This window comes from Ambystoma mexicanum, chromosome 6q (assembly GCF_040938575.1).
Source record: "Ambystoma mexicanum isolate Mex_15411 chromosome 6q, UKY_AmexF1_1, whole genome shotgun sequence".
NCBI classification, from domain to species: Eukaryota; Metazoa; Chordata; class Amphibia; order Caudata; family Ambystomatidae; genus Ambystoma; species Ambystoma mexicanum.
This window is the reverse complement of record NC_090937.1, coordinates 54,126,730-54,151,274: the sequence shown is the minus strand read 5'-3', so window position 1 is coordinate 54,151,274 and position 24,545 is coordinate 54,126,730. Positions and strand designations below refer to the sequence as shown.

The 24,545-nt window shown below is 44.5% G+C and overlaps 1 protein-coding gene across 3 annotated transcripts in view; it reads right to left on the bottom strand.

Moving 5' to 3' along the window:
* MELK (maternal embryonic leucine zipper kinase) overlaps positions 1-24,545 on the bottom strand; it is a 711,420-nt gene that overhangs the window by 650,914 nt on the left and 35,961 nt on the right. Inside the window, exon 1 of one of the 3 annotated variants that reach the window (XM_069630472.1) lies at positions 7,465-7,623. The exons of the other annotated variants lie outside the window; for them this stretch is intronic. Coding sequence (XP_069486573.1) covers positions 7,465-7,502 — 38 coding nt within the window. The 5' untranslated portion in view covers positions 7,503-7,623. Of the gene's footprint in view, positions 1-7,464; positions 7,624-24,545 lie in introns of those variants that run through there. 3 annotated transcript variants of the gene reach the window in all.

Below are 24,545 nucleotides of genomic sequence, written 5' to 3'. Positions count from 1 at the left end.
GACATGACACCCCTCCCCCGCACTTCCAAAAGCCGTAGAACAACCGTGGAGGCAAAGGAATCAAGGAAAGAAAAAAAAAACATTTATAAAGTGCATTTAAAACATAAAATACTTAATCGCTTTTAAGTGTTCACTCATGATATTCACTGGTTACTAAACATTAAAACAAATATATATCTTTTTTTAAAGTTGTTTTTATTGCATTTTTAGGATCAACACGAAAAACAGTGGGACTTTCAACATTGTCCCTCTCCCCCCACGCCCCTAACCCCCCCTCCCCCCCACCAGCTGATGAATGTCCCTAGAATTTGTCTCCTCATGTAAACATGTCCAGGATTCCGATTGTGTGGGCACCATTGTAGCATGTAATCACTTTGTAGGTAATCTAGCACTAGCCCCCAGTCTGTTAGGAAGCTTTGCCAGGCCCCTTGGATGTTACATGTTAGGCGCTCCATTGCTATGAATAGCCAAACTCTCTGTAGCCATTCTATCGTGGAAGGCAGTGATTTCTGTTTCCATCTTTGGGCTATTGTTAGCCAGGCAACGATAAGGATGCCAATGAAGTTTCGCTTCCGAGTCTTTATCATCGTCCTGTCTCAGGGGTCCCACATGCCGCACATCCAAACCTCTTCATTTAGGAGTTCTGCTCCTTTAAACATCCCTTGCATTTGGGTTTTTATCTCCGACCAGATGTCCTGTAGTTTCGGGCAGTCCCACCAAATAAGTCTCCATGTGCCCTCCGCATCACAGTCCCGCCAGCATTTGTTTAGTGTTGCACATTCGATGAAGTCTTTCTGGCGTGTAATGCCATTGGATCATTATCTTTGTCCAAGCTTCTCGCATCTGGATCGCCCGTGTCCATTTGGGGATTATTTGCCAGACATATTCCCACTGGTCTCTCGAGATCTCTCTCCCCAATGTTATTTCCCCATCTCTTCATGTAATGCCAATTTTTTGTCTTCAACCTGGGCATTTATGAATTTGTACATTGTAGAGACGAATTTTCTGTCTCCTGGTGTGCCATAATAAAGGCCTCGAATGGGATGAGATCTCTTGTTGCCGCCTGTGTTATCCTTGGGGTGGAGAGCCAGCGATAAAGTTGTTCATATTTGAATCTATCTTTCTCCGTGAAACCGATGAGTGTGCAACATTCCGTGAATGTTCAGATCCGTTTCTTCGTACATGTCCCCCACTTTTGTGCAATATGATTCTATCCATTTTTGGAACATTCCTCTCTGTGCCCGGTTGGAATTCCGGGTTCTCAAACATCGGCATGAAGGGGGCCGGATTTATAGTTAGCGTTTCTTTTTTTGTCACCCTGTTCCATATTTCCAGTACCACACTCAAGATCGCACTTATGCTGACATTTGGGGGTCTGTGTCCCGGGCTGATCCACAACAGCTGCTGTAGGCTTTTCCTTGCCACCGCCCGGTCTTGTGCTTCCCACATCTTCTCTGAATTGTTGGGGATCCATTCTTTCCAGACCCACAGTTGTGCTGCCTCATAATATTTTCGGAAACGTGGGAGTGCCATGCCTCCCTTGATCTTTGGGGCCGTTAGTGCTAAGTTGGAGAGTCTCGGTGGTTTGTTCTGCCATATGTATTTGCTTATTTTGGCTAGTGATTTGAAGAATGTGGGAGGGATTCTCATGGGGAAGGCCTGGAAGTAGTATAATAGTCTGGGCAGGAGTGTCATTTTTATAACACTAATTCTGCCCCACCATGAGATTGAGAGTGGATTTCAGCTGTCCAAATCTTTCCTTGGCCAACAGATTTGGGTAGTTCCCTCTGTATAGGCCTTTGATCGAATTGGTGAGCGTGACCCCCAGATATCTGATCCCCCCCCCCCGCCACTCAGAGTTCCAACTCCTCTGCTCGCTTCTGTATTTCCGGTTTGTCTCCCGCTAATGCCATTAGCTCTAACTTCTTCCCGTTTATCTTTAGACCCGAGACACTTCCATAATCAACTATCGTTTGAACGAGAGGGGATAGTGTATCTGCCGGTTCTGCAAGGGCAATCAGCATGTCATCCGCGTATGCTGCTGTTTTGTGGGTTATTTCTCCAATTGTGAAGCCTTTGATTTCGGGTGTATTCCTTATTTACGTCAACAGCAGTTCCAGGAATACTGCGTATAGGAGTGGGGAGAGGGGACATCCCTGCTTTGTGCCTCCTATTCTTATTGTGTCTGAGAGTTCCCCATTCACCGCAATCCTAGCTGTGGGCGAGTTTAGTTGGCCCGTATCACGTTGATAAATGTTTCGCCGAGGAAAAGTTTCTCCAGAATACAGAAGAGTATGGACCACTCTACTCTGTCAAACGCCTTTTCCACGTCCATCGCCAGCAAAGCAGCTGGGGCATTTGTGAACTTCACCTTCTCGATCAGATGGGCGATTCTTCTAATGTGGTCATGCATTGTCTTATTGGGGATGAACCCTGACTGATCCTGGTGATTCAGTTTGGGAAGGAGGGGCGTACGTCTGTTGGCATATAGTTTTGCATTTAGGTTTATTAGAGCAATGGGTCGATATGAGCCTGGTGACTCCGGGTTTTTCCCCTTCTTGTGGAAGACCAGCATTTTGACTCATTCATTGAGCTTGTGATGTTGGCAGAGTCCTTAAAGGTGTCGAAGAGCTCTGAGAGAACTGGACTTCGAGAACCCGCGTAGGTTTTATAGAAGGTAGCTGTATAGGGATCCGGTCCCGGGCTTTGTTTTTTGGCAAGTCCCTGATCGCCTTTGTAACTTCCTCTATTGGTGCGTTGAGTGACGATTTCTCCTCTGGTGTAATGGTTGGGAGCTTCATATCTTTTAAGTAATTTATCTGGTCTCTCTCTTTTGGTTTGTCTGATGTATATAATTTTTGGTAGTCGTCTCTGACTAGATCTTTTATGTCCTTCGATTGTATTCTCATCTGGTCGTCGTTGCCTCTCAAGGCCTCCACCGTTTGCCTTTGTAGCTTGCATTCCAGCTGTCTTGCCAGGGGTTTGTCTGCTTCGTTTGCCTTCATTGCATACCAGTGTTTCAAGTGGAATAATTGGTTCTCTGCTCTTTTGGTACGGGTGGCTTCCAACTGACACTGTAAATGTCTGAGCTCTTTAGTTTCTGGGTGTGATGCTTTGTCATTTCCTCTCATCTTAGCCAAGTTGTTTTCTAGTTCTTCCCATTTTCGGGATTGTTTGTCCTGTGCGATCATGTGCGATCATGTGCTCAGCTGGTATCCACGGGGACACCACCCAGCTGTAGGGACTCTGGTATCCTTCTCTGCGGTTCCCAGGTGTGACCAGCTTGGAAGTTCTGCCTGGAATACAGGTGGGCAATGTTCAAGACTGGGCAACTGGGGTAAGCAACCCCCCCCCCCCTCCCACAACCACCCTGTATGCCCGCAGCACCTCTGGACCTCTCCTCACCTTGTTAATTCAGGTGCGCTCTCCGTCCTGCCTTCTTGGCAGGGGCGCGTTGTCCTTTGTGGGCGAATGCGATCTAGTTACTTCACTGATGCCGGCCCGTTTTGAGTCTTTCAGGTAGATCTTATTGCTGTTGTACATTGTTATTCTTGCATGCCTTTCTTGGTTTAAATAATGTCTTTTTCTCTTCCTTAGGTGTGCAGAAGTCCAATGTGATGCATTGGCTGAATTGGGTCTCGCCGGTAAATGGCGTATTAAGAGCACCTTGATGCGGTAAGTAGGCGCTATGCGCAGCGCTATGATGCCTTGCCTTTGCTAACCTGTTGTCTTTTCTTTCCCATAGATTGCGGTGCTCACCCGGTGTATGAAATCCCGAGGCGATGCTGGTCGAGGGGCGACTTGCGAGTTAAGCTTTTCGGCACAATGCATTATGTTGTAAAAGTGTCCGTCTTCTTTCTTCCTTTTTTGCAGATCCGCCGGTCCAGGAGACGCGCTGATCCTAGGATGCTGTTCGCAGGAGCTGTGGGCAGCCAACGGTGAAATTACAGGTAAGCTGCTGCTGTTAACTATGTCCTTTTGTCTCTTTACAGATTGTTCTTCCGAGGATCGCGGGTACAGCTTTACACGATGAGTTGTCACGTTGCAGGAGTGCAAAGTAACGCAAACCGTGTTATCCAAGTCAGGTGTGGTTTAAATAGCTTCGTAGTCCAGGGAAAGTAGTTCCTAGGCTACCACACCCAAAACACTATACCGCATAACTTGGTTCCAAGGAGCCAAGCTATGTGGATGGCTCCATGTTGGCTGGCACTTGAAATAAAGTAGTTCTCTAAACACAAGTCTTTATTAAGTATGAGCCTTTGGCGCCAGGACTGGCCCCATGAGGGCCTAGGCAAAGGATGCCGAAGTTTGTTGGAGACCCGAGCCAAGACCCCTCCTGGCCCATGGGCTTGCCAGGGGGAGTTTCTGGATGTGGGTCGCGACAACTGCTCATTACCGCTTTGAAGGCTTCCCAAATTGTGGCAATCTCCATTCCTGGGTGTTTTGTTTGAAATAATCTGCTATGTGATCTCCAATTGTCTCCTGCATAACGGGGTCTTGCATGACTTCTCTTGCAAGGGTCCATCGCCATAGGCCGGATTGTTTGTGGATGGCGGGGAGCGACATCCAAATAAGGGCGTGCTCCGATATCGAAATGGGGCCCCGTCTCTACTTCTTTTATCTCTCCTAGGAGGCTCACCAATGCCCAAATATAGTAAATTCTGGTGCTTGTGCCGTGCACGTGGGAGTGATATGTGAATCCCGGTGACGAGCCTGATTTTACACCAGACATCTTCTAGTGCAAGTTTTTGCATGGCATTCTTTAATGATTGTGTCAGGGATCCCTGGGGTGAGAGATTGGGGTTTGAACGGTCTTCTCTGGGATTCCAGGCCATATTGAAATCCCCGGTCAGAATCATCTCTTGTGAGAAATGTTCACAATTTGTTCAAGGTATCTTTCATGTAGCCGCCTTGGCCCGTGTTAGGAGCGTAGACTGTCGAGAGTCAGTGGTCGATTCTCGATTTGAATTTTCGCTGCAAGGAATCTACCTTGCTCATCTTCTAGGGTTTCTCGAATATGTACATTGAGAGAATGCAATCAGCACCCTTTTTTTCTTTTCCCCCCGTCGTTTGCATGGATTATCCGATTGTAACCCTTTAGTCGGATTTTCCCCTTTATCCTTTTTCTGTATGTGCGTCTCTTGTAGCATTAAAGTCGTATTTCCCCTGCCTTAGCTGGTGTTCCACTTTTTTTCTTTTGACTGCGGAGTTTAGGCCTCTGATGTTCTGTGTAAGGATTTTCAGCCCTATTCTATTGTGTGTCTTTTTGTATTTCGTTGACTCCTTTTGGTTAGTTTACAGTAGATTTTTTGCTGTGTGCCGGTGGGTTCCCTTTTCCATCTGTGCCTGCTCCTTGTCCTCTTTCCTTGTTCTTCCCCCTCCCCCCCATTGTGTCCCCCAACTTCGCCCCCTCCCCCTTGTAACGTCCCTGAGGGCAGCTCTGGGCCCTATGATCGCTTGGGCATGTTGCCCTTCGCGCCATGCCCTCAACTCAGGAGTAACAATGGCATGAGGAGTCCTAAACCTCACCAAGTGTCTTAGAACTCCTGTAGGATTGCAGCTCGCCGCCGCGTGTGTCTGCCAGTGATTGCATTTTACAGTCTTTCTGATTGAGCTCTGGTGTTGGTTCTCATTTTGTGCCGAGGTTGGCGCACGTGGCTAGATGACTACGTGGGGCGTATAAGTTTTGTGTTTATAATGGTCCAGCTTCTTGGGGTTCTTTTCCCTTGGATGGGTTCCCTGCCGTTGGTTTGGGATTCCCCCCCCCCTTCTCCTGAAGATTCATGATCCGCTCGCCTTCCTCGCACATGGTAATCCTGTTTCCCCCCCCATGAGAATAATAGGCCAAAGGGGAACGTCCATTTATATAGACTTTGCCTTGCAGTCAGTTCTTTTGTTATTTGGGACATCTCCCTGCGTTTTTGAAGGGTGGACTGTGCTAGATCTTGATAGAGGCCCTCCTCTTCCCTCCTCCCCCCTCCGCCCTCCGCCCTCCGCTCCTCCCTCCCCCAATGGTTTCTGCCATATTTTTGATTCAAATCTTGGATCTTCAGGAGCAGTTTTCTAGGTCCTCGCATTGGATTTCCAACACATGGGAGAGTCTTGCCAGACTTTCCTGAACTTCAGCATGCGGTTGTGTTTCTTCCTCTAAATTCTGCACAGTTTTCTCTAGGATGTCTGTGCGTTCCTCCAGATACCCTATATCTATTTTTAGCTCCTGCACCACCTGCTTCATCGCCTGAAATTGGGTGTGCATGGAGGCCATGAATTGTTCTTAGAATTCTTTAAACCATTCTTTCAGGTCTTCTTTTGTGGTCATGTCTGTTTTCCACCAAGTGGTCTCTTTCTCCTTTCTCGTTTTGCGTGGAGATCTTCTGGCTTGTCAATGTGTTTGCGCCCCAGAGACGTTAGTTCTGGTCTCGTTTCTGGTCGTGGCTTGTGCTGGCCTGCTCCTAGATTTGAACATGTGTGCTATCCCGGTAAATTCGAGGTCTGTTGGCTTTGGTTATGATTCAGAGTGCTATTATGGGCCTCTCTTTTGCGGCGGGAATGTCCCCCCCCCCAACCTCGCAAGGGATGGTTCTAGTTGCATCTATCGTGGGGAGCTTATATCTGCGCAGCATTTGCACCTGGTGGCTTTGAGGTTCATTCCATCAAATTCCAGTCTACTGGCATGTTAACAAAACATTCTACCAGGGCATCTAAATTTTCTAGATCCGAGGATCCAACAGTGCTCCTTGAGCAAAAGCTATCCTGGATCTCAACAGGTCCCTATTGGTGTGTGGTGTGCATTTTAGGGGGTCACTAGCCTAGATTCATCGATCACAGATAGTGTATGTACCTGGAGTTGCACACTAGACCCACTGTAGGTTTAATTCCGGCATGACCAGAATTGCCCCAACTTCAGGGGGTATATGCTTATTTGTGGAGAGTCAGCTGCCCGTACCCCACTCGTCTGTATTGGGTTTTGAGTATGCGCTGCATCGAAGGTTGAATGTTGAACTGTTGGCTGCTCATTGCGATCTCCATTGGAATTCAAACATTTCCTGATGAGACATAAAAAGGTGAGAAGGCCAATCAACAGCAAAATGCAGAACAGAATTACTGCTGACAAAATTCTTACAGTTCATACTGCACTTTGGACCATCAAAAATCCTTAGGATTGCCTTGTGCTTGGCTGTACTCCTAGACTTGTTTCTGGGTAGTCTGTTCCCGAAACAAGTAATGTTTTATAGGATGTGGAGGTTTCCTAATACATTTGAGATTTCTGGCGTTAATGTGAATAAATGTCACCTTCTATTCTTGCCTGCTGGTCAGGTAATTCAAGAGAGTCTCCTACCCTGGGACCAGGGGCATACCATTTGTAGCTGACTTAAGGTGTTGACGGACACTTGATAAGTAGCTTTTAGGGGACAGGGCTGATAGGACTGCTTTTCTTGAGCCAACAAGATGCAGCGCCTTTACCGGAGGTCTGTAGCGTTGTCCAAGTGCTTCTTTGGCATGGATCTTCTCTAGGACGTAGTCCCCAGACTTCAAGGTAGTTTGTGACTCATCTGTCTTGATGCTTCAACATGGAGTCTTAGGAGATTGACGAGCAGCAGCTTGTTTGGCCTGGTGAGAGAACTACAAAGATTGTGTAAGTCAGGCATATACATATGAGTACCAAACTCGTAAGGTGTTTTACCATCACAACGACAAGGTAGGTCATTTATGCTACACTGCATTATAGTTATATGATTCCCCTAATTACCAACAGAGAAAAGGATCCATTTAGTAAAGGTTTGCTTTACTAGCCCATTGGCTCCCTCTACAACACCATTAGCTTGTGGGCCTGTCTTAAGGCTTTGCCTGAAACGATTGGCCCAATGTTAGCTTGGAGCAATTGTGGTGCCATCATAGCTACTAAGGACAGCAAACCCTTTAGGACCTCCTTACAATCCGTTTCCTTCTGAAGAATTAGCCAAGTGAATCTTGTGCACAAGTCCACCGCAGCCAACAACTATTTGTACTTGACGGATGTCAATGTACCTATGTGGTCCATACACATGCATTCAAAAGACACCATTGTCCTCGTTAGTGTGCTTACTAGTGGTTTACGGAATTGTCCACTGTTGTCTGCAAACATATAGAGCAATTTCCCCATGTACCGGCATACCTCTTTCCTAAGCCCTGGCCAGCAGCATCTATCATGCAAGACTGTAGTTGCTGGGTTGAGGCTGTACTTGCACGTGCTGCAGAGATTATTTTTTCTCCATCTTGCTTGTTCGGTAGTACCCAGTCAACAGGTTGTCCTTTTGACCTAGGTAGAACGACTATCACTGTATTTTCTTTTACAACGTAGAGATAAGTAGTGGGGTACCCTTGGGGGTTAGGACTTTTAGCATTCAAACAAGCTTTCATGTCCTCACCGGTGTATGTGGCAGAGCGTGTTAATGCTGCTACCTCTTTGTTGACCAGTCTGCAAGACAGCATACTGTACAAACGCATTGCCTGCACTGCGCACAGAGAGTCCTTTGTGTGCATTACCCAGATGAGAGGTCTAGCCTTTTTGATGTACCATATCTTTTGCCCAGGTTGTTTGGACAATATTTGCTAGCCTTTAGAATCTCTGAATGAGTCAGCTTGCCACCATTGAAGGTCAACATTATAACCTTGTACTACATAGTCTGAATCAGATGATTAGAGTGGGCATCAATTTTAGTGCGAGGAGGCAGCCTTGTAAATCACCAACCTGAGCTGATGTATCCCCTAAATATTTTGTTTGTGAATCCTGGTGTTCAAACTAATTGTTCTGGTTGAATCAACCTTTTACAGCCGCACCGGCAGCAGAATACTTAGAATGTGTCCCGAATACTGGAACAGCACTCCCATCAGAGTATAGTACATTCACAAACATCCAAAGTGGGATGTCTGGTACTGCTGCAGCTGCTTCTGGTTGTAGATACCATTCCAGTTCATATATATTATTAGTTCTGGTTCATAATGATACTTTGTGTCTTGTGCTGTCTGCAGTGCAGCCCACTGCACCCATCTGGAGTGTAGGGTCCTCGCTTTTACAATACTAGAGCGTGTAGCTGCCTCCAACTGCCCTGTGTTTTTATGGGCATACATTTTTTTGTAGCTAAGTTGCATTCCTTCTGCACTCTCATTTGTACAGCAGCAAGTATCTACTGGGGCACATTTTTGCTCTGGAAACTGCACATACATGTGAAATGGTATGCTATGGGGTGTGTCTCTGCATGATAACATACTAGATATGTAAAGGTTTTAGGACCAGGAAATAGTGTTACTTCCAAGTCCTTGACTGTGTTCTTGTCCTGAAGAGTGAGAGTGTGCTCGCCTGTTGGATAGAAAGGAATTGGGCTTCAACAGGTCATTTAGTGGTTTCACTAATGTTGCATAGTTTACCACATATGATCGGCCAAAGTTTGAAAGATCGAGTATAGCCTCCAACTACTTAAGTGTGCTTGGGCTTTGCAAGTGTACAAATTTCTCTAGGAATCGCAGAGCAAGTCCCCTTCCCTCATCAGATAATAAAAACACCATAAATATGATTTCTCTACGGGGCTATTTTTGATTTCCCAGACACTGAAAACGTTGCCTTTAGCTGCTAGTGTTCAAATGATAAAGTCCACTTTCTCCAAGTGCTCATTTAAGTCATCTGTACAGTATGCGTCAGTTAGAAAGGTCTAGCATGTCGGTATGCCTTCTAAGAGGCATTGTATCCTACTGGAGAATAGCCCAGGACTGCTGTTGTACCCAGTGGGAGTTTAGTGAAGCAAAGCTTCTTGCCTTATAGCTGCATACGTATAGCTCGCTGAATCCAAAGAAGCTAATATGCTCCTCGACCCAGCCCAATCGGGGTTCAGACCCTTTTGTGGAACAGAATCCTCATGTCAATCTGGGACTAGCTAAAAAGAACAGCCAATTTAGAAAGATGCACTGCACTCATCCACCTTGATCCATCCACAGCCTTTGACACCATCAACGGCACAGTTCTCAGGAACAGGGTATGGTCCTCACCCTAGACAAAGATTCTGCAGTCAATTGAATCTCCTCATTTCTCTCGCCAATCATTCTCCTACCCTTCACCTATACTCCTCCCCCATCCCAAAGGGTTTCCACAAAGAGCCTCCCGGTCACCCCTCCTCTCCAACCTCTACCTTAGCCCACTGCCAGCACTCATCTGCTCTCACAACCTTAACTGCTAAAATTAGGAAGACTCGCATCATTTGGAGACTGCAGCCTTCCCCTTCCCGACCTGGACTCGGGGCCATCAATCTATGAATGACGGACAACCACTGTATCGTCAACGCGAGCAAATCAGAAATCCTGACTTCTTGGCAACACCGCCCTCATTCCCCAACCTATACATGGCCACAATCCCTTGGAGCCCCACCCAATGAGTCTACAGTACCCCCCCACCCCCCAAAACCCAGTCCTCCCCCACCCATATTTACCTATTCCCTACCCCCAACCCCTTATCTGCCCTTTCCCACCCCCTAAAAAATTCAATTACCGTTTGTTATAATATACACTTAGAAATGCCTGGCGATGAAAGGACGCTGTACCCAGTCACCATCCAACGGCCCCGACATCACAGCACCAGGCCGCACCGGCCGTTATATCAGTGGCCCCGGCATCGCACACTTTCAAATACCAAACATGATCCAGGTTTTCACACACCACTAGGCGGACACAGGCCGCCATTGTGGCACCCCACCTAAAAACACCTGCAAACCACTAAACACAAGGCACAGCATCCCTCTACATACCACGATGTACATCCCTAAGCATTACGGAAATATTAACCTTCCTGGGAAATGTCATCCCCTCCCACGCGCCCATCTCAAGGGGATCACGTGGCCAGAGAATCCAACCCATCTGCCTCCCAAGCCTCAGTTCACAGCAACTAAGCCCGACAACTGCCCTACCACCTGAACCGCATCAATAAGACTGCTGGCTCCCTCACTACCAGTTCCACACCATACATTCTTAGAATATTGATTAGTCATTGCACCCGTTATCTATATAAGGAAACTAGCAAATCGCAATCAAAGCGGGTACGATAGAACTACACCCCTGTTGCACTGAGAGATTGTGGTGGCTGGCAATGCATTGCCCCTGGAGGAATGGTGTGCCATGGCCATGTCTCATAACTGAAGGGCAGGTGGCGGTTACTCATGTATTGCACCTGAACAGAATCAGGGAGTTGCCCTGAATCGCACCGAGGGAAAACGAGGGGTGGCCAGACATCGCGCTTGGATAAACAGTTACGGTTGCCCACTCATGGTATTGTAACAACTAAGGCGTGCACACCATTTGCGATTATGATCTGTGCCTGAAAGAGTTAAGTATAGCCGGTGCTCTACTAGTGGTAATTAGCCTGTGTCACCAACCATTTGTCGCAGCCAAATGATCAACACAGGATGACTAGATCCAACAGGTTCATATACAACAAATCAGCATCAGAGTTTCTAGGTACGTATAAATGCAATACTCCAGCAGACGCTGGCCGCAGGCATGGCTATCAGCACATATCAATACAGCAGAAACTATGACAAATTATCTTGCTAGTCACAGACTTGTTCTGCCTACTTACACCAGACTAGTCCTCAACTCCTGCCATCAGTATGCAGCAAAGACCTACAACGAATTTGGGCCAGCTGGACACAGAACTAATCTTTTGCACTCACACTTTCTCCTGACCTCCCTCAGCACCATTCACAGGCCTGACCTCGTGTTTTTTTTCTGGACCCCAGGCAACCCTCCTAAGCCTTATCGTGTCCAAATGCAAACACGCATTCTAAACCAACTCTAGGATTACCATATTTTGGACTTCGGTCTCCCGAGGGTGCTCCCATCACTAGAGCATTGAGACTATAATAATGGTAAAAGGCGCTATATGAATGTCAACCACAATACAATTAGTAAGGTGTATGATAGGGTGAGCAAATGTCCCATCTGGGGTGACGAGGTGACGTGCCGATGTGATTTCAGACTTCCCTCCAGTTAGTCCCCAGAGCTCGCTTTGCTTGAAATATATTGGCACCTGGCTGAGATAGCTAGCCAATCAGGAGGCCATGATTGCAAGCGGAATCCACAAGTAGCCACTTGGATTTCATTCCAGCCTACTGAGCCCCTGCCGGGCTTTCACCTTGTCCTTTGAGGCAGTGCCATGGGCAGAGTCTCCGCTGGAGTGCCTGACCTCTAACCCCTTGCCCAACCAGAGTCCCCAGCCAGCCCCCTGCCCATTCACATGCGCATCTCCTCATCCACCTCCTGGTCGCGGAAATCATTCTTTCCAATCACAGATGTGTGTAATTTCAGTTTGAGGCTAGAATGAATTACAAAACCAGACTCCCTTAAAAATAAAAAAATCAGCACTCCAGGGTGCTAATAGAGATAAATAACGCTTCCATGGCTGTGCAGAGCTGCACTTCAGCCCATCTTTCTCAGGTTGAAGCCCATTACCAGCAGTGCGCTCCCCGAAACTGGCGTTTAACGCTATATTGCCAACAGTTAATATCAATGACACGCAAAGGCCATGTTGTCCACCTGAAGTTGACAATGACCCTGCCTTCCGCAACACAATACTACTTAGTGTCCAGTGAGGACTTCCCTTTAGCAGTGAACCTTTTGATTCACAAAACTTTTGCACTTACAAAGCAATGATAGGGCAACCATACAGTATACAGGACACTGTCCCATAACAGACAAATATACAGGTCCAGGCATGTAATGGTTTATGTGCAAGAAGAGTAACTGCATACTAGAATAGAAAGTTACACAAACACAGAAGTTAGAGCAATGTTACACACAACTAGTTGCCATCCTCGATGTCCAATAGAGAACAAACCTACAGGTTAATATGAGAACAAATCTGCAGTGAAGACAGCACTTGTAAAACAGAAAACAATTTACAGAAAGTAGCAATGCGTGAATAAAGAGAAAAAAAATACAAATTGCTCATTCTGAGACAAAGATAAAAGAAAAATAGTGTCTAAAAGAAACTGATCACGCAATATACACTGGCCATTATATTTATATTAACGCGCTTAAAACCAGCGAGTGGTTTCTAAGTGCGGAATCGGGATTTGAACCTGTGCTGCACCGAGTTGTCTTGCTTCCAAGACCAACGCGTTGCCCCTGCGGTATCCTTCCTCCCAATTATTAATGTTGGACTCTAAAAGCACATGATACAAAACTATCTATATCATACAGAAAAGTCCCTATGCTTTGCAATCATCTTTGCCATAGCAATATGGCAAAGGATTGCAACAGTAGCAACAATGGCTCTCAGCAAGCCACTTATGATCAAGCTTTTACAGGTGCAGAGGTTACTACATGTGCAAATATGCTGCACACAATATTAGAGCTCAATACAGTAATTGATTAATCAATTTAAAGTCAAAATGGCATCTGTAAGTATCAAAATCTATATCTTAAGTCATAAGCAAAATCTACGCGCGCACTGCACTCTGTTACTCAAACTTTTACCTCCCCATACTTATTCTCGGAATTCAATTCACGGGTTAATGTACGTAAAATTCACTTTGACATCTGACACGCCGAAGACACGTCTTTCCACAAACTACTAAAAACATGGCTCTTCCCATAACTCTAACGGTCACCCTAAAGAAGCACACGAGACTTCAGTAACCCAGTGTAGGAAAACCCAATGAGGCTACCCCCTAGTAGTCGAAACTTCAGCTCCTAACCACAGACTAAGAGAATGAATAGAACTGATAATATAAATAAATCAGTATCTCTCTCTCTCTATTAAGCACGTTATAAATAACATACAATAAAGTGCCACATTACCTACTAAAGTTTTACCATGCCAGCCAGCAGATATAACATAATAGAACATTCTACACCCCGACACTTCAGTTTACAGCCTGGGTGTTTTGCTAGTTTTGACGATAGCGATCTGATTCGTCATGTCGAATTGCTAGATATGACATTCATTTTAAAAAAAATATATCAATATTTAAATATCTTTACATTTATTTTTATATTGTGGAAGTCATGCGAGTGAGAAAATATTCACTTATTTGAGCCTCGACAGTACATGGGACATCTTGTATGAGGGACTGTTCAAAACTTCAATGAATGGAAAGTGTTAACTTCGGTCCTTCGATTCCGGTGCAAGTCAGTCCAAAACACTAAGGGCTTGATATCTATACTTGTGTGCCCAGTTGCCTATAATCCACAACAGAGTCAAGTGTGTGTAATCTATAAACTAGGTACGTATACACCCACTTGAGGGCCTTTTCTTAATGGTGGAAACACTTGGTGGGACATAGCTAAAATGGTTCTTACCAGTTACATTCCTCACAATAACGTTCATATTTACACAGAAACACTGGGATATAGGTTATGACATTTATAACGCGCCTATCAATGTTCCTTCTAATTATTTTTCCCTTCGTGCGGAAATGATTAGCTTTCATGCACATCTTATTTTCCATGTGCGTAACTAAATTACGAGGTAAGCTACTTTGTGAGCATGCATAGCTGGTGAGCTACCATCTCCAAAGAGGTTGGAACATGATTTATCTTTCCCAACCACTGCAATTCTTTATGAGTCAGTGTAAGAGGTGCATCTTGAAACACTTCTCTCAACATATAGGCTTAAAAAACCCACATATTTTATATGATAAGGAGAGCTCATCAACCAGTCCACACTTCAAGAAATGCCATAGTTCCTTACTAAAATTACTCATGTGCAGAGAAAAATGTGTATGCACAAAAAAGCTTTGTATGGTCGGGATTAACAATAGGTTTAGTAGTGGCTATTTGGCGACACTGCTTAGAGTCAATGCAGAAAGTGTGTAAAACAGTTTGAGAAAAAGACTAATGTTTATTACAAAAAAGCAAATATCAGTTAACACTGATGTCGCTGTCAGGACAGGACATTTTTACAAATTAAATAATGGCATCTAAAGGGTCAGAAAACATGCAAAAAGGGATGCATTCAAGGGCCAGGAGAACCCGTCTCAAAATGTGTGCAAGGACGATAATTCCATTTGAATAACTGCACCACAGAATATGTGGATCAGAATTCCTGGCCCTCTACTTGCTATTCACATTACGTGGTCCTGTGAGTTGTGACATTTGCTCAAAACCAGCCTTACAGCTAAGAGGCATATACACGCTCCATTGTTACTCCCTAAAAACAGGAAAATGTGCCCAACAAAAACGTGAAACAATGAACATATAGGAACCTGCCCCCTGCTTCTACCCACAAAGTTCCACTGATATTTTTTTTTTTAAAATCAGTGACCTGCAGAGCAGCGGCATTGGTAGAAACTCAAAAACTACTGCCCAATTTCAAGAGGAATTTTAATAGGAAAGAGGATATTTAATAAACAAAATATTCTGACTGGAAAAAAAAATTACTTTACTTTCTGAAAAATTATTTGATTCAGAGTAGAGAGTAACATCATATCAGAGCTCTCCTTGGAAACTTGACATAGGAAGTGATATGATAGGATACATAATACAGCTTACAGTTTTGCCCCCCCCCTTTCTCACCACAGCCTAGACAATTCCACTGGAGACTTACTGAGGTTTTGTCTGGAGCACCATTTAAGAAAATCACATATTTGCCTTTTAAGTCAATAGCAGCAATGTTCATAGGTACAACAGATTGAGTGCCTTCTTCTTTAACTAGGGACCCCTCTTATGAAATTCACTATTATCATTTGGATAAGATTCATGGGGATTCTAGGGCAATAAACGCAACCACATTATATTGAAAAGCCCTCAGTAGCCGAGCAGATAAAGAAACCGAAAGGCAGTTTCCTACTGTTACTAGAGTATCCTATCCCTCAGAAAACAAAAAACATTTCCTATAATGTACTGCCCTGCCAAAACATTGATTTGTTTTTTGAACGTTGCAGATTTGTTTTTCACCCCAAAAGGAGTGTTCTCTGGTGTCCTTCCATCTGTGCCCCACCCCGGCCCCTGTGCTAGCCTCCAATACCAGTTGTCGGGACTCTGTAAAAGGTGAGGGATTGTAGCAGTGAACACTAACTGGGATATTTGCATACCCACAATACTTTGTAATTCAAAACATGTTTAAAACCGAAAATGCCATGAATCTGCAAGTGCACAACTACTATGAAGTGTATACAAGATGGTTTGCAACATACCCAACCTTTGAATGGTTGGGTAGGATTAGGTTATAAAAATGCTCAGTGAAACAGTTTTTGTTCAGCAGCGCGTTAGCACATAATTTGCTAAGGTCTATGCCCCATGAACATGTGAAAAGCATTCTAGTTATCTAAACATCCGTTGCCCTAATAGTATATACGAATAATGGTAGACATGACATTTGCCTACTCAGAATCCTTAGAGGGCAAATTAATATTTGAGTTTTACAATGCAATTAACTTGCAAGGGGGGGGGGGCTTCAAAGTGCTTGTGGAACATATGTACAAAGAATATGAATGATGGGATGAGGTTAAAAATTCAAGTAGCCTGGTTACTTGCAGTATCTGATATTTGAGCTGGCAGTTGGGCTACATAGTCTGGGTGACGCTTCTGCTAAGGCACAGAAATTCTTGCGCTTAAACGTCATTCATATTAGAAACATAAAAAAAGTGGATGTAGGTACAAGTCTGGTAACCATTTGCAGAGCCAAATTAGGCAGAGTCAAACTTGTCTGGTAATATATCTTAATGAGCTCTGGGGCAGAAGTTCGAGTCATATGGTATAAGTGTGATAGAGTGCAGTATAGGAGTCATGGGTAGGGAGGGGAGATAATTTGGTTAATGTGTGCAGACATCTCTTAATTGTGTCTTTTGTTCATGCAGTAACCATTTCATATTAGTTTTTAACCTATTGTGGTTGTATTCCACTTAGGGATCGTTTCAAGCTTGCATACTAGGGCAATGTAAATAGGTTAGGACAGAATATCAATACTAGTACATATAATTTAGCTTCATTTTGAGAGAAAGCAAATACTAGGTACCTGCTGTGCCTTGTGCATTAATAAATCGTTTTGAATAGGTGGGAATGGTCTGTGTGCGCTGCTGAAATTCTTCCGAGCGGCACTCAGAAGGAAGTTCGCACATGCGCACTGCTTAGAGGGAACATTGGCGCCTATACACGAGTGTTTCAAGGCGTGATGAGGCCTGGGAGGGGGAACCAGAGGGAAAACAAAGACAACGATCCTACTAGGCCAGGTGATATTGAGATCACGCAAGTGCAGGGGAAAGGGAAAGTGCAGAGGGAAAGGGGAGGGGCTAGTGCAGTACATAGGATAACAGTAAGATGAAGTCCATAAATAAATAAAAGTGTAGCCATCAGGTGCCAAGTGCTAGTCAGAGCTGTAGGGATACAGAACAGTCCACAAGTGCAAGGTTTGCCAAGGGGCAGTGCAGGTGTGCAGCTGGCAGGGTGGGTCCTGGGCCTGAGATCAGAGGGTAGCCAGGTAACCAGTGCAGTTTCAGACCATTTCAATCCACAATTGTACATTTACTTTGTTGCAGAATAGATCCTCGATATATTATTCCATTCGGGTCCCCCACGACCACCATGTTATTTGCATTCTCTACATTCACATACCGATAGGGGTCTGGTTTGCAATTCACTTCCCTTTAAACAATTAATCTCTTTGCTTTTGCTCTATGTCCGTTTAATATTATTCACATTTGGCGCAGCCGCCGATACGCCACGGTGTCCGCGCTATCCTCGGGTTGTCTGCATCCATTACTTGCTACATCACAGAAACTAGTTACATGTGGGTTCATTAGGGCCCAGACATGACTACCTAGAGAGGACAAACATATGAAGGTACACTGCTCCTGGGCTAAAGAGGATGAGGGCGTTGTAGTGGGAAAGAGATGGGTAGCTTATCCCCATATGACTAAAGAAGTGTATCCTTTTGTAAGTATTAATGCGTCAAAAACGCTCACATATCAGTTAATCAAGCCGCCCAAAAGAGCAGTCAGGAAATGGTTTCCTTTTCTCAACTTCATCCCTTGATTTGAACAGACCTCAAAATATCAGTCTAGGACTCATTTGACTTAACTTCCATTTAGTCTCATTCACGTGCTGAACTCATTGTTTGGCGTGTACTGGCTAGCCCCTTGCCTAGTTGTATAGCAGGGTTCGAACTTTCCTGGGCACTAGCTCCTGGTTTGTGTGATTTGGAGGCTGGTAAGGCCTCTAAGGCTGCCAGGAGCTGTAAAAGGGCTGGATTGAAAAACTGATTCTGTAGTAATTGCTTACTACCGCCACTGGATGGGAGCAGAGCATAACAGCCGCTGACGTGTCAGGAAACCGTGCATCGACAGATACATTTGTTTCCATGTTTGCAATGGCTCCACCGAATTAAGACGGGCCCATTTAAACTTCAAAATATACATTAGATTGCCGCAGTTTCACAAGGTTATCCGAGTTATCCATTTAAGCTGTAATGGTATTCGCTTAATTCAGTGAGTGCTGACATGTACAATGAATGAATTGTGTACTGCAGCATTGAAGCTGCTGCATCTTAGAGCCATCATAATGGCGCTGCAGGCAGAAGTGGTCCAGATATTTTAATGGGCACTCTGCAAAGGTTCCTGTGTGTGCTGCAAATCTTTTTGCTCCACATTTTTAGTTTAAAGCAGTAGGTTTGTAATTGGATCCAGGCATTGGTAAATGCAGCAGATTATACAAAGGTTGTAGGAGGTGCTCATTTTGTGTAAGAATTGTCACCTCTTATTTGTTAATTGTGTCATTACCCAGGGTAGGAATTAACCTGGAGGGGGAGGGCAAAGAGTAAATTAACAGGGTGATGCCCTTACTCTGGATACTTTGACACGAAAATAGGGCAAAACACATCTGTACCATGATTAGTTACAGCCCAGTGTGTCCAGTGCAACAAAACTGTTTATAGGAAAACCACTGTGGTGATGGCAAAGAATTGTGGAGGAACAAGGCTGTGTAGAAGGACAGAAAGGATACGATTATTTTCTAAATGTCCCTTCCTCCTAATCACACCTCATCCTAGGAAGTGCTGATGTAATGCTTTTCAAAAAGGGATAGAAAAAGAAAGTAAACTACTTAATTCTATCTGTAGTAATACGTTCAGCCTTGTTGATTCTTTGGCCATAAACCACTTTTTCACTATGTGCGCGTGTTGGAAGAGACAAGTAGCCAAAAAGCGAAAGTCAGTGCATCAATGGTCTTGGGTACAGCCATCCACTACGATGTTCGTGAGTTTAATGACCTAGGGATTGCCTGTTAATCCTGGTGCACTGAGATTTTAAAAGACAAACTACAAACAACCCAAGTTTGTATAACAAAACATGAAGACAATAACCACTCCAACTCTGCGTTTTTAGAAATGTTAATTATTAACAAAGGGTGGGGTGAGATAAAAGGATACAGACAAAGATACTGACAGAACCACTAGCCGTCCGAACGCGGGTACCCCCAAAAAAATCAAGGTTGCCAGAAAATGGGCAGGGAACATTCCGAGAGACATTACGCTGCAACAAAAAGAACGCCCAACAGGTTAACAAACGATCACAGCAGTTCTCAGCTATTCAAACAAGGTGAACCAAATCAAGCTGTGGACGATTCTAAACGTTGGCCCAGTGACTATACTTATACCACGTTTTGCTATTACGAAAAGGAGAAACCCGAGAGACCCTCATACACTCCTACATGCCACCAGACGAGGTTAATACTCAAACCACTCTATGGAACTCCATACCGAAGTTTGGTCACACTGCCTGTAGCCAATGTAATGTTTGCACACTAACTAAAAGAACGCAATCATTGGACCTAGGACTGAGAACACCTTGGATACAAAAGTCCCTGACAAACTGCAACACCTCCGATGTAATATACATCAACTGCCCATGCCACAAGAGGTATATTGGCATGACCACAAGACCCATCAAAAACGCATACAGGAACATCTGTCATGCATAAGGGCACAACGGGAAAATGCCCCTTTAGTCGATCATTTCAAACTGAAAATCATCAGGCCAAAGAACTAGAATGGATTATAATTGAAAAAGTAAAGTGTCCTAGGAGAGGTGGCGATATGGCCAACTTGCTACTGAAGAGAACAGAAATGGGTCTTTCGCCCAAATACAGATCTAACAGGCCTTAATGAGGGCATCCCCTGGCAGTCAGCCATGATCACCTGACAAAAATGCTCCAAAATGAGATCCTGATTTACTCACCAGAGACCGCATTGTCTCTGGTAGCCACTACCCCCTAACCCACCAACATATAGACCTATGTCCCCAATATGGCTAATCGATCTACACCATTGTCACAACAATATGCTCTCATACGAGACAGGTTAATCTTCTCTCATTGGAGATCAATCCTACACAGCATTCCAGGAACTCTGAAGTCAAATTGTTTACTATGACTCCCAGATATGGCAATTTTCTAATGAGTCAGCCTATCTCTATGTCATCACGAGTGGATCGGGTAATACCATGACAGTAAGTGGATGACTCCGGATGTGTTTGATTACTTTAGAACTTGCAGGTTCGCATGTCAAAAAAAAATAAAAATCACTGACATAAACAGACTTACACTATACAGTCCATTTGTGGCTTACCACAAGAGAACAGGTGCATCCTTTAGCCCACTTCGTGTCTACAAATAACTCAGACTTTGCCCGACTTCCGTGTCAGTTGCACGTACCGGACGTGATCAACGTGACGATTTGTATAGAATGAACAACGGGCTTCCCAGCCGTACTGCGACTGACAAAGGAGCCGGTTGATGGAACGCTGCCAAAAAACCTAATCGAGTAAGTCGTGCGAAACCCTTGCGGTTTCATTCTCTGTTCCGACGAACGTGTAACGCAACACGTTCAATGCTGTAGTTTTATGTTGCAACTCTGCCGTGTTACTGAGGCTCTCCGAGTAACTTCGATTGAGTCTGCAACACGTACAAAGATCTCTGGGGGATAGACCGCCATTAAGACTATGGTGATTTATGCAACACAGGGACATAAAGCCTTACACATGGCTCTTTTTCTTCCCCTCCTCCTACAACTAGGTAGACAGCATCCGTTGACCCGTGGAAGTATTTCAGAAATGTTCATAACCACGACTGAACCTAAATAGGAACAGAGCCTGCTTGCTAAGGTCAGTGGGCCATAGTCCCGAGTTATTTTTGGTTTTCTTATGCGCATTCCATTCTGAACAATTCTTGCCCTCATATAAGACGCTTGAATATGTGCTCGAATGTATAATTGCAAAAACGTAATTGACAAGGGATGAAATACGTGAAAAATTAAATGCTCAATCTAAAAGTATGCTCAATCAAAGCAGACACATTTTGCTTGTAATCTGTATTTGTTGGTAAATGTAGTACTGATTTCATCTGTTGTGGTAGAAATGAATGGCAAGAACTAAGTTGCCAATTCTAAGCAATTTTTTTGGCGGTTACTAGCCTATAGGTGGCTGGTGTATCCTTTCTTGCCCACAGGTTCACCTCTTGACCAATCCAGTTCCATGGCACAATTAAGAAGGTGGTAAAGTATACTCCAGCCCTCTTATGGGTTCCGACACTTAGCAGGTACTGAATTGACCCACCCAAGACTAAGGGAACCAGAGGACTGTCCTGATGAAAGTGGCCCCAATAAGTAGTATGTCACTGAAACCAGTAGACGGTGATTGTGACACTGTAGAGGCATCAATCTGACCTACTGTATGTGTGAGCAATCGTTTTATCTCACCCAACCCTTCGTTAATCATTAACATTTCTAAAAACGCAGAATGTAGTGGTTATTGTCTTCATGTTGTTTTGTTATACAAACTTGGGTTGTTTGTAGTTGGTCTTTTAAAATCTCAGTGCACCAGGGTTAACAGGCAAACCCTAGGTCATTAAACTCTCAAACATCCTAGTGGATTGCTGTACCCAAGACCATTGATGCACTGACTTTCGCTTTTTGGCTACTTGTCTCTTCCAACACGCACACATAGTGGAAGAGTGGTTTATGGGCAAAGAATCAACAAGGCTGAACTTATTACTACAGATAGAATTAAGTAGTTTACCTTCTTTTTCTATCCCTTTTTGACAAGCATTACATCAGCGCTTCCTAGGATGAGATGCGATTAGGAGGAAGGGACATTCAGAAAATCGTATCCCTTCTGTCCTTCTACACAGCCTTGTTCCTCCACAATTGTCTTTGCCCTCACCACAGTGGTTTCAGTTTTGTTGCACACTGGTTTATCGGAAATTGGACACACTGAGCTGTAACTAATCATGGTACAGATGTGCATTACCCAGGTAATAATGCACAGGTTTGAATTCTAGCAGGGCAGTCTCTGCCTTCCCTTCTTAAGCTGTCAAAACGAACATCATTTGGTTTGATAAAAGCAACATCTGTTATTTGCAATGCAGCGATGCTACTGGCACAGACTGATACAGTGAAGTTCAGATTTGTGCGCAAATAAGGCCAGATTTGTGCGCAAATAAGGCCTAACGGCCTAGACTGTAGCAATGTTTTCAGAATCTGGCATGCAAGCCCATTAGCCGGCTGATTAGGTCCCCCTCCTTTTGACCATGAAATGGGAGATCCACATTCACAAAACAAGCCTTAGTCAATCGCTCTTCCCACTCCAAAGCCCACGACCAAACCAGAATTACCCTCAAACAGTACTCATCCCACTCCTGCCATGCTGACCCATCAGATACCCACCAATGCACTTTTCTTATGCAAAAGGGCAAATGCAGTCCTTTACTTTTCAAACCCTACCCTGGATCTACATCCAAGAAGAGACGCTGCAGCAGGAGAGCACATTTTTAGCAGATAAGAGGCAGCAAGAAAGAAAACTACCAGGGTAACGAAGAGACGGCAACAGAGGTTCATGTATCGACAAATGCAGTTACACTGATGGATGTATTGGCAGACAGATTAGGTAAAGGCCGCGAGAGGTAGCAGAACAGATGGACATTTTCACCAAGTTAGAGGAAGTAAAAGTGAGCGAATAGTAAAGCAATATGGAAAGAGACAGAAGACCCCATAGATATAGTCGGGAGCAGAGTACTACTGCATTTACTGTTGTGCCCCATTTTAGGTCAATCTCCCTCTATCCCTGTGTTAGAGGTGTTCTCCTAGAGTCCCACTAGGAGGGTAAGACTTCAGTAAACCATCCCAGTGGTTTGTAGATCCAACTGTTAGTATCAGTCTGTACTAACTCAGGACCTTGGTAGAGTAGCAGAGCAGTCACGTTACCGTAGATTTCACTGAATACCATTTTACCCAATGAGATTTCACCAGAAATGTTAGGCAATGTGGTATATGTATAGTGCATAATATGTGGGGTGGGATGCATGTCCAAGCAGACACTGAACAATGGATAAAACTGCTTGAGAAGGTCCTTAAAAGTACAAGACTACTCCAGCATGAGGTGGCACGGCACTGATCAGCGTTTGAAGGATGAACAGGTATTTTTGTAGAAGTTGGAGTTATGGCATTTCAATAGCTACAATAACAGAGCACCACAATACCTTTGAAAGACTGAAGGGTCTCTATAATGCTCTAATGTTCACATGAAATTCTCAAGCAGTTTTAGCCATTGTTCTGCATCTGCTTATAACTCAGCTAATATTTGGGCACAAGTTTGTGAATGCAAAATATACTTATTTCATCATTTTTATGAATCTATTAGTCCTCTTTTTTCCTCACTCAGTAATCTGTCACATACATATGCATTTAGGAGACTAAATATAATCACTCCCAGTCATACCAAGTGGCTCCTGGTCAGAGTGAGATCTGTGTTACCCAGGAGCTACTTTCAGCTCCTGCTCGATGATGCCCAATTTAGACCCCTGATCTACATCAATGGTATGGAGTAACCACTACTTGATACCATTCAGGGTTTGAAAGCGAGGGGAGCTGGGAGCTATTTAGCTCTTGCTTCTAGCATAGTAGAGCCTGGTTAGCTTGAAAGCAAGAGCTACCAGGAGATACTTTTGGCTCCTATGGCCACCTGGTTGGTGCCTTACAAGCATTTAAAGGCATGGTCTAGTAAAAAGTGTTATTGTCCCTACGGGTCGGCCATGTTTTTTTAAGCCCAAGTGGCTCGATTTTAGAAAACTTTCCTATGGACCTTACCCGAGTTTTCGTCCATTAAACGCACGTGAAAACAGGCACCAGGGAGCCACCATTTTGTGATAATCCTATCACTTGCCGCATCGCCCTGGCTGACCTGCTTCTGCGGCACTAAATCAATTCCCCGGCCCCTGAGCCTGTCATCAGCAGACTCGTACCGCCCATTTCCCAACGCCAAAGCACGTCGTGTGTCAACATTCGCTGCGCTTCAGCTAATGACGTGTCACCATGGAAATGGCAGGACGCCTCTTTCCTCAATCAGTATAAGCAGACCGTTTCACAACACACAGCAGCAGATTTTTGATTCCATTCCTCTCTCTGTGTTACTTTGAGTATTTTGTGACTCGTTTCTGTGCCCTGGTCAGCTACCTTCGCCGCTTGTAGCCCGTGTGAACACCTGTACCATCTCGGTAAATTATTTTACTTTGTTTACCACACAATAGCTACAATA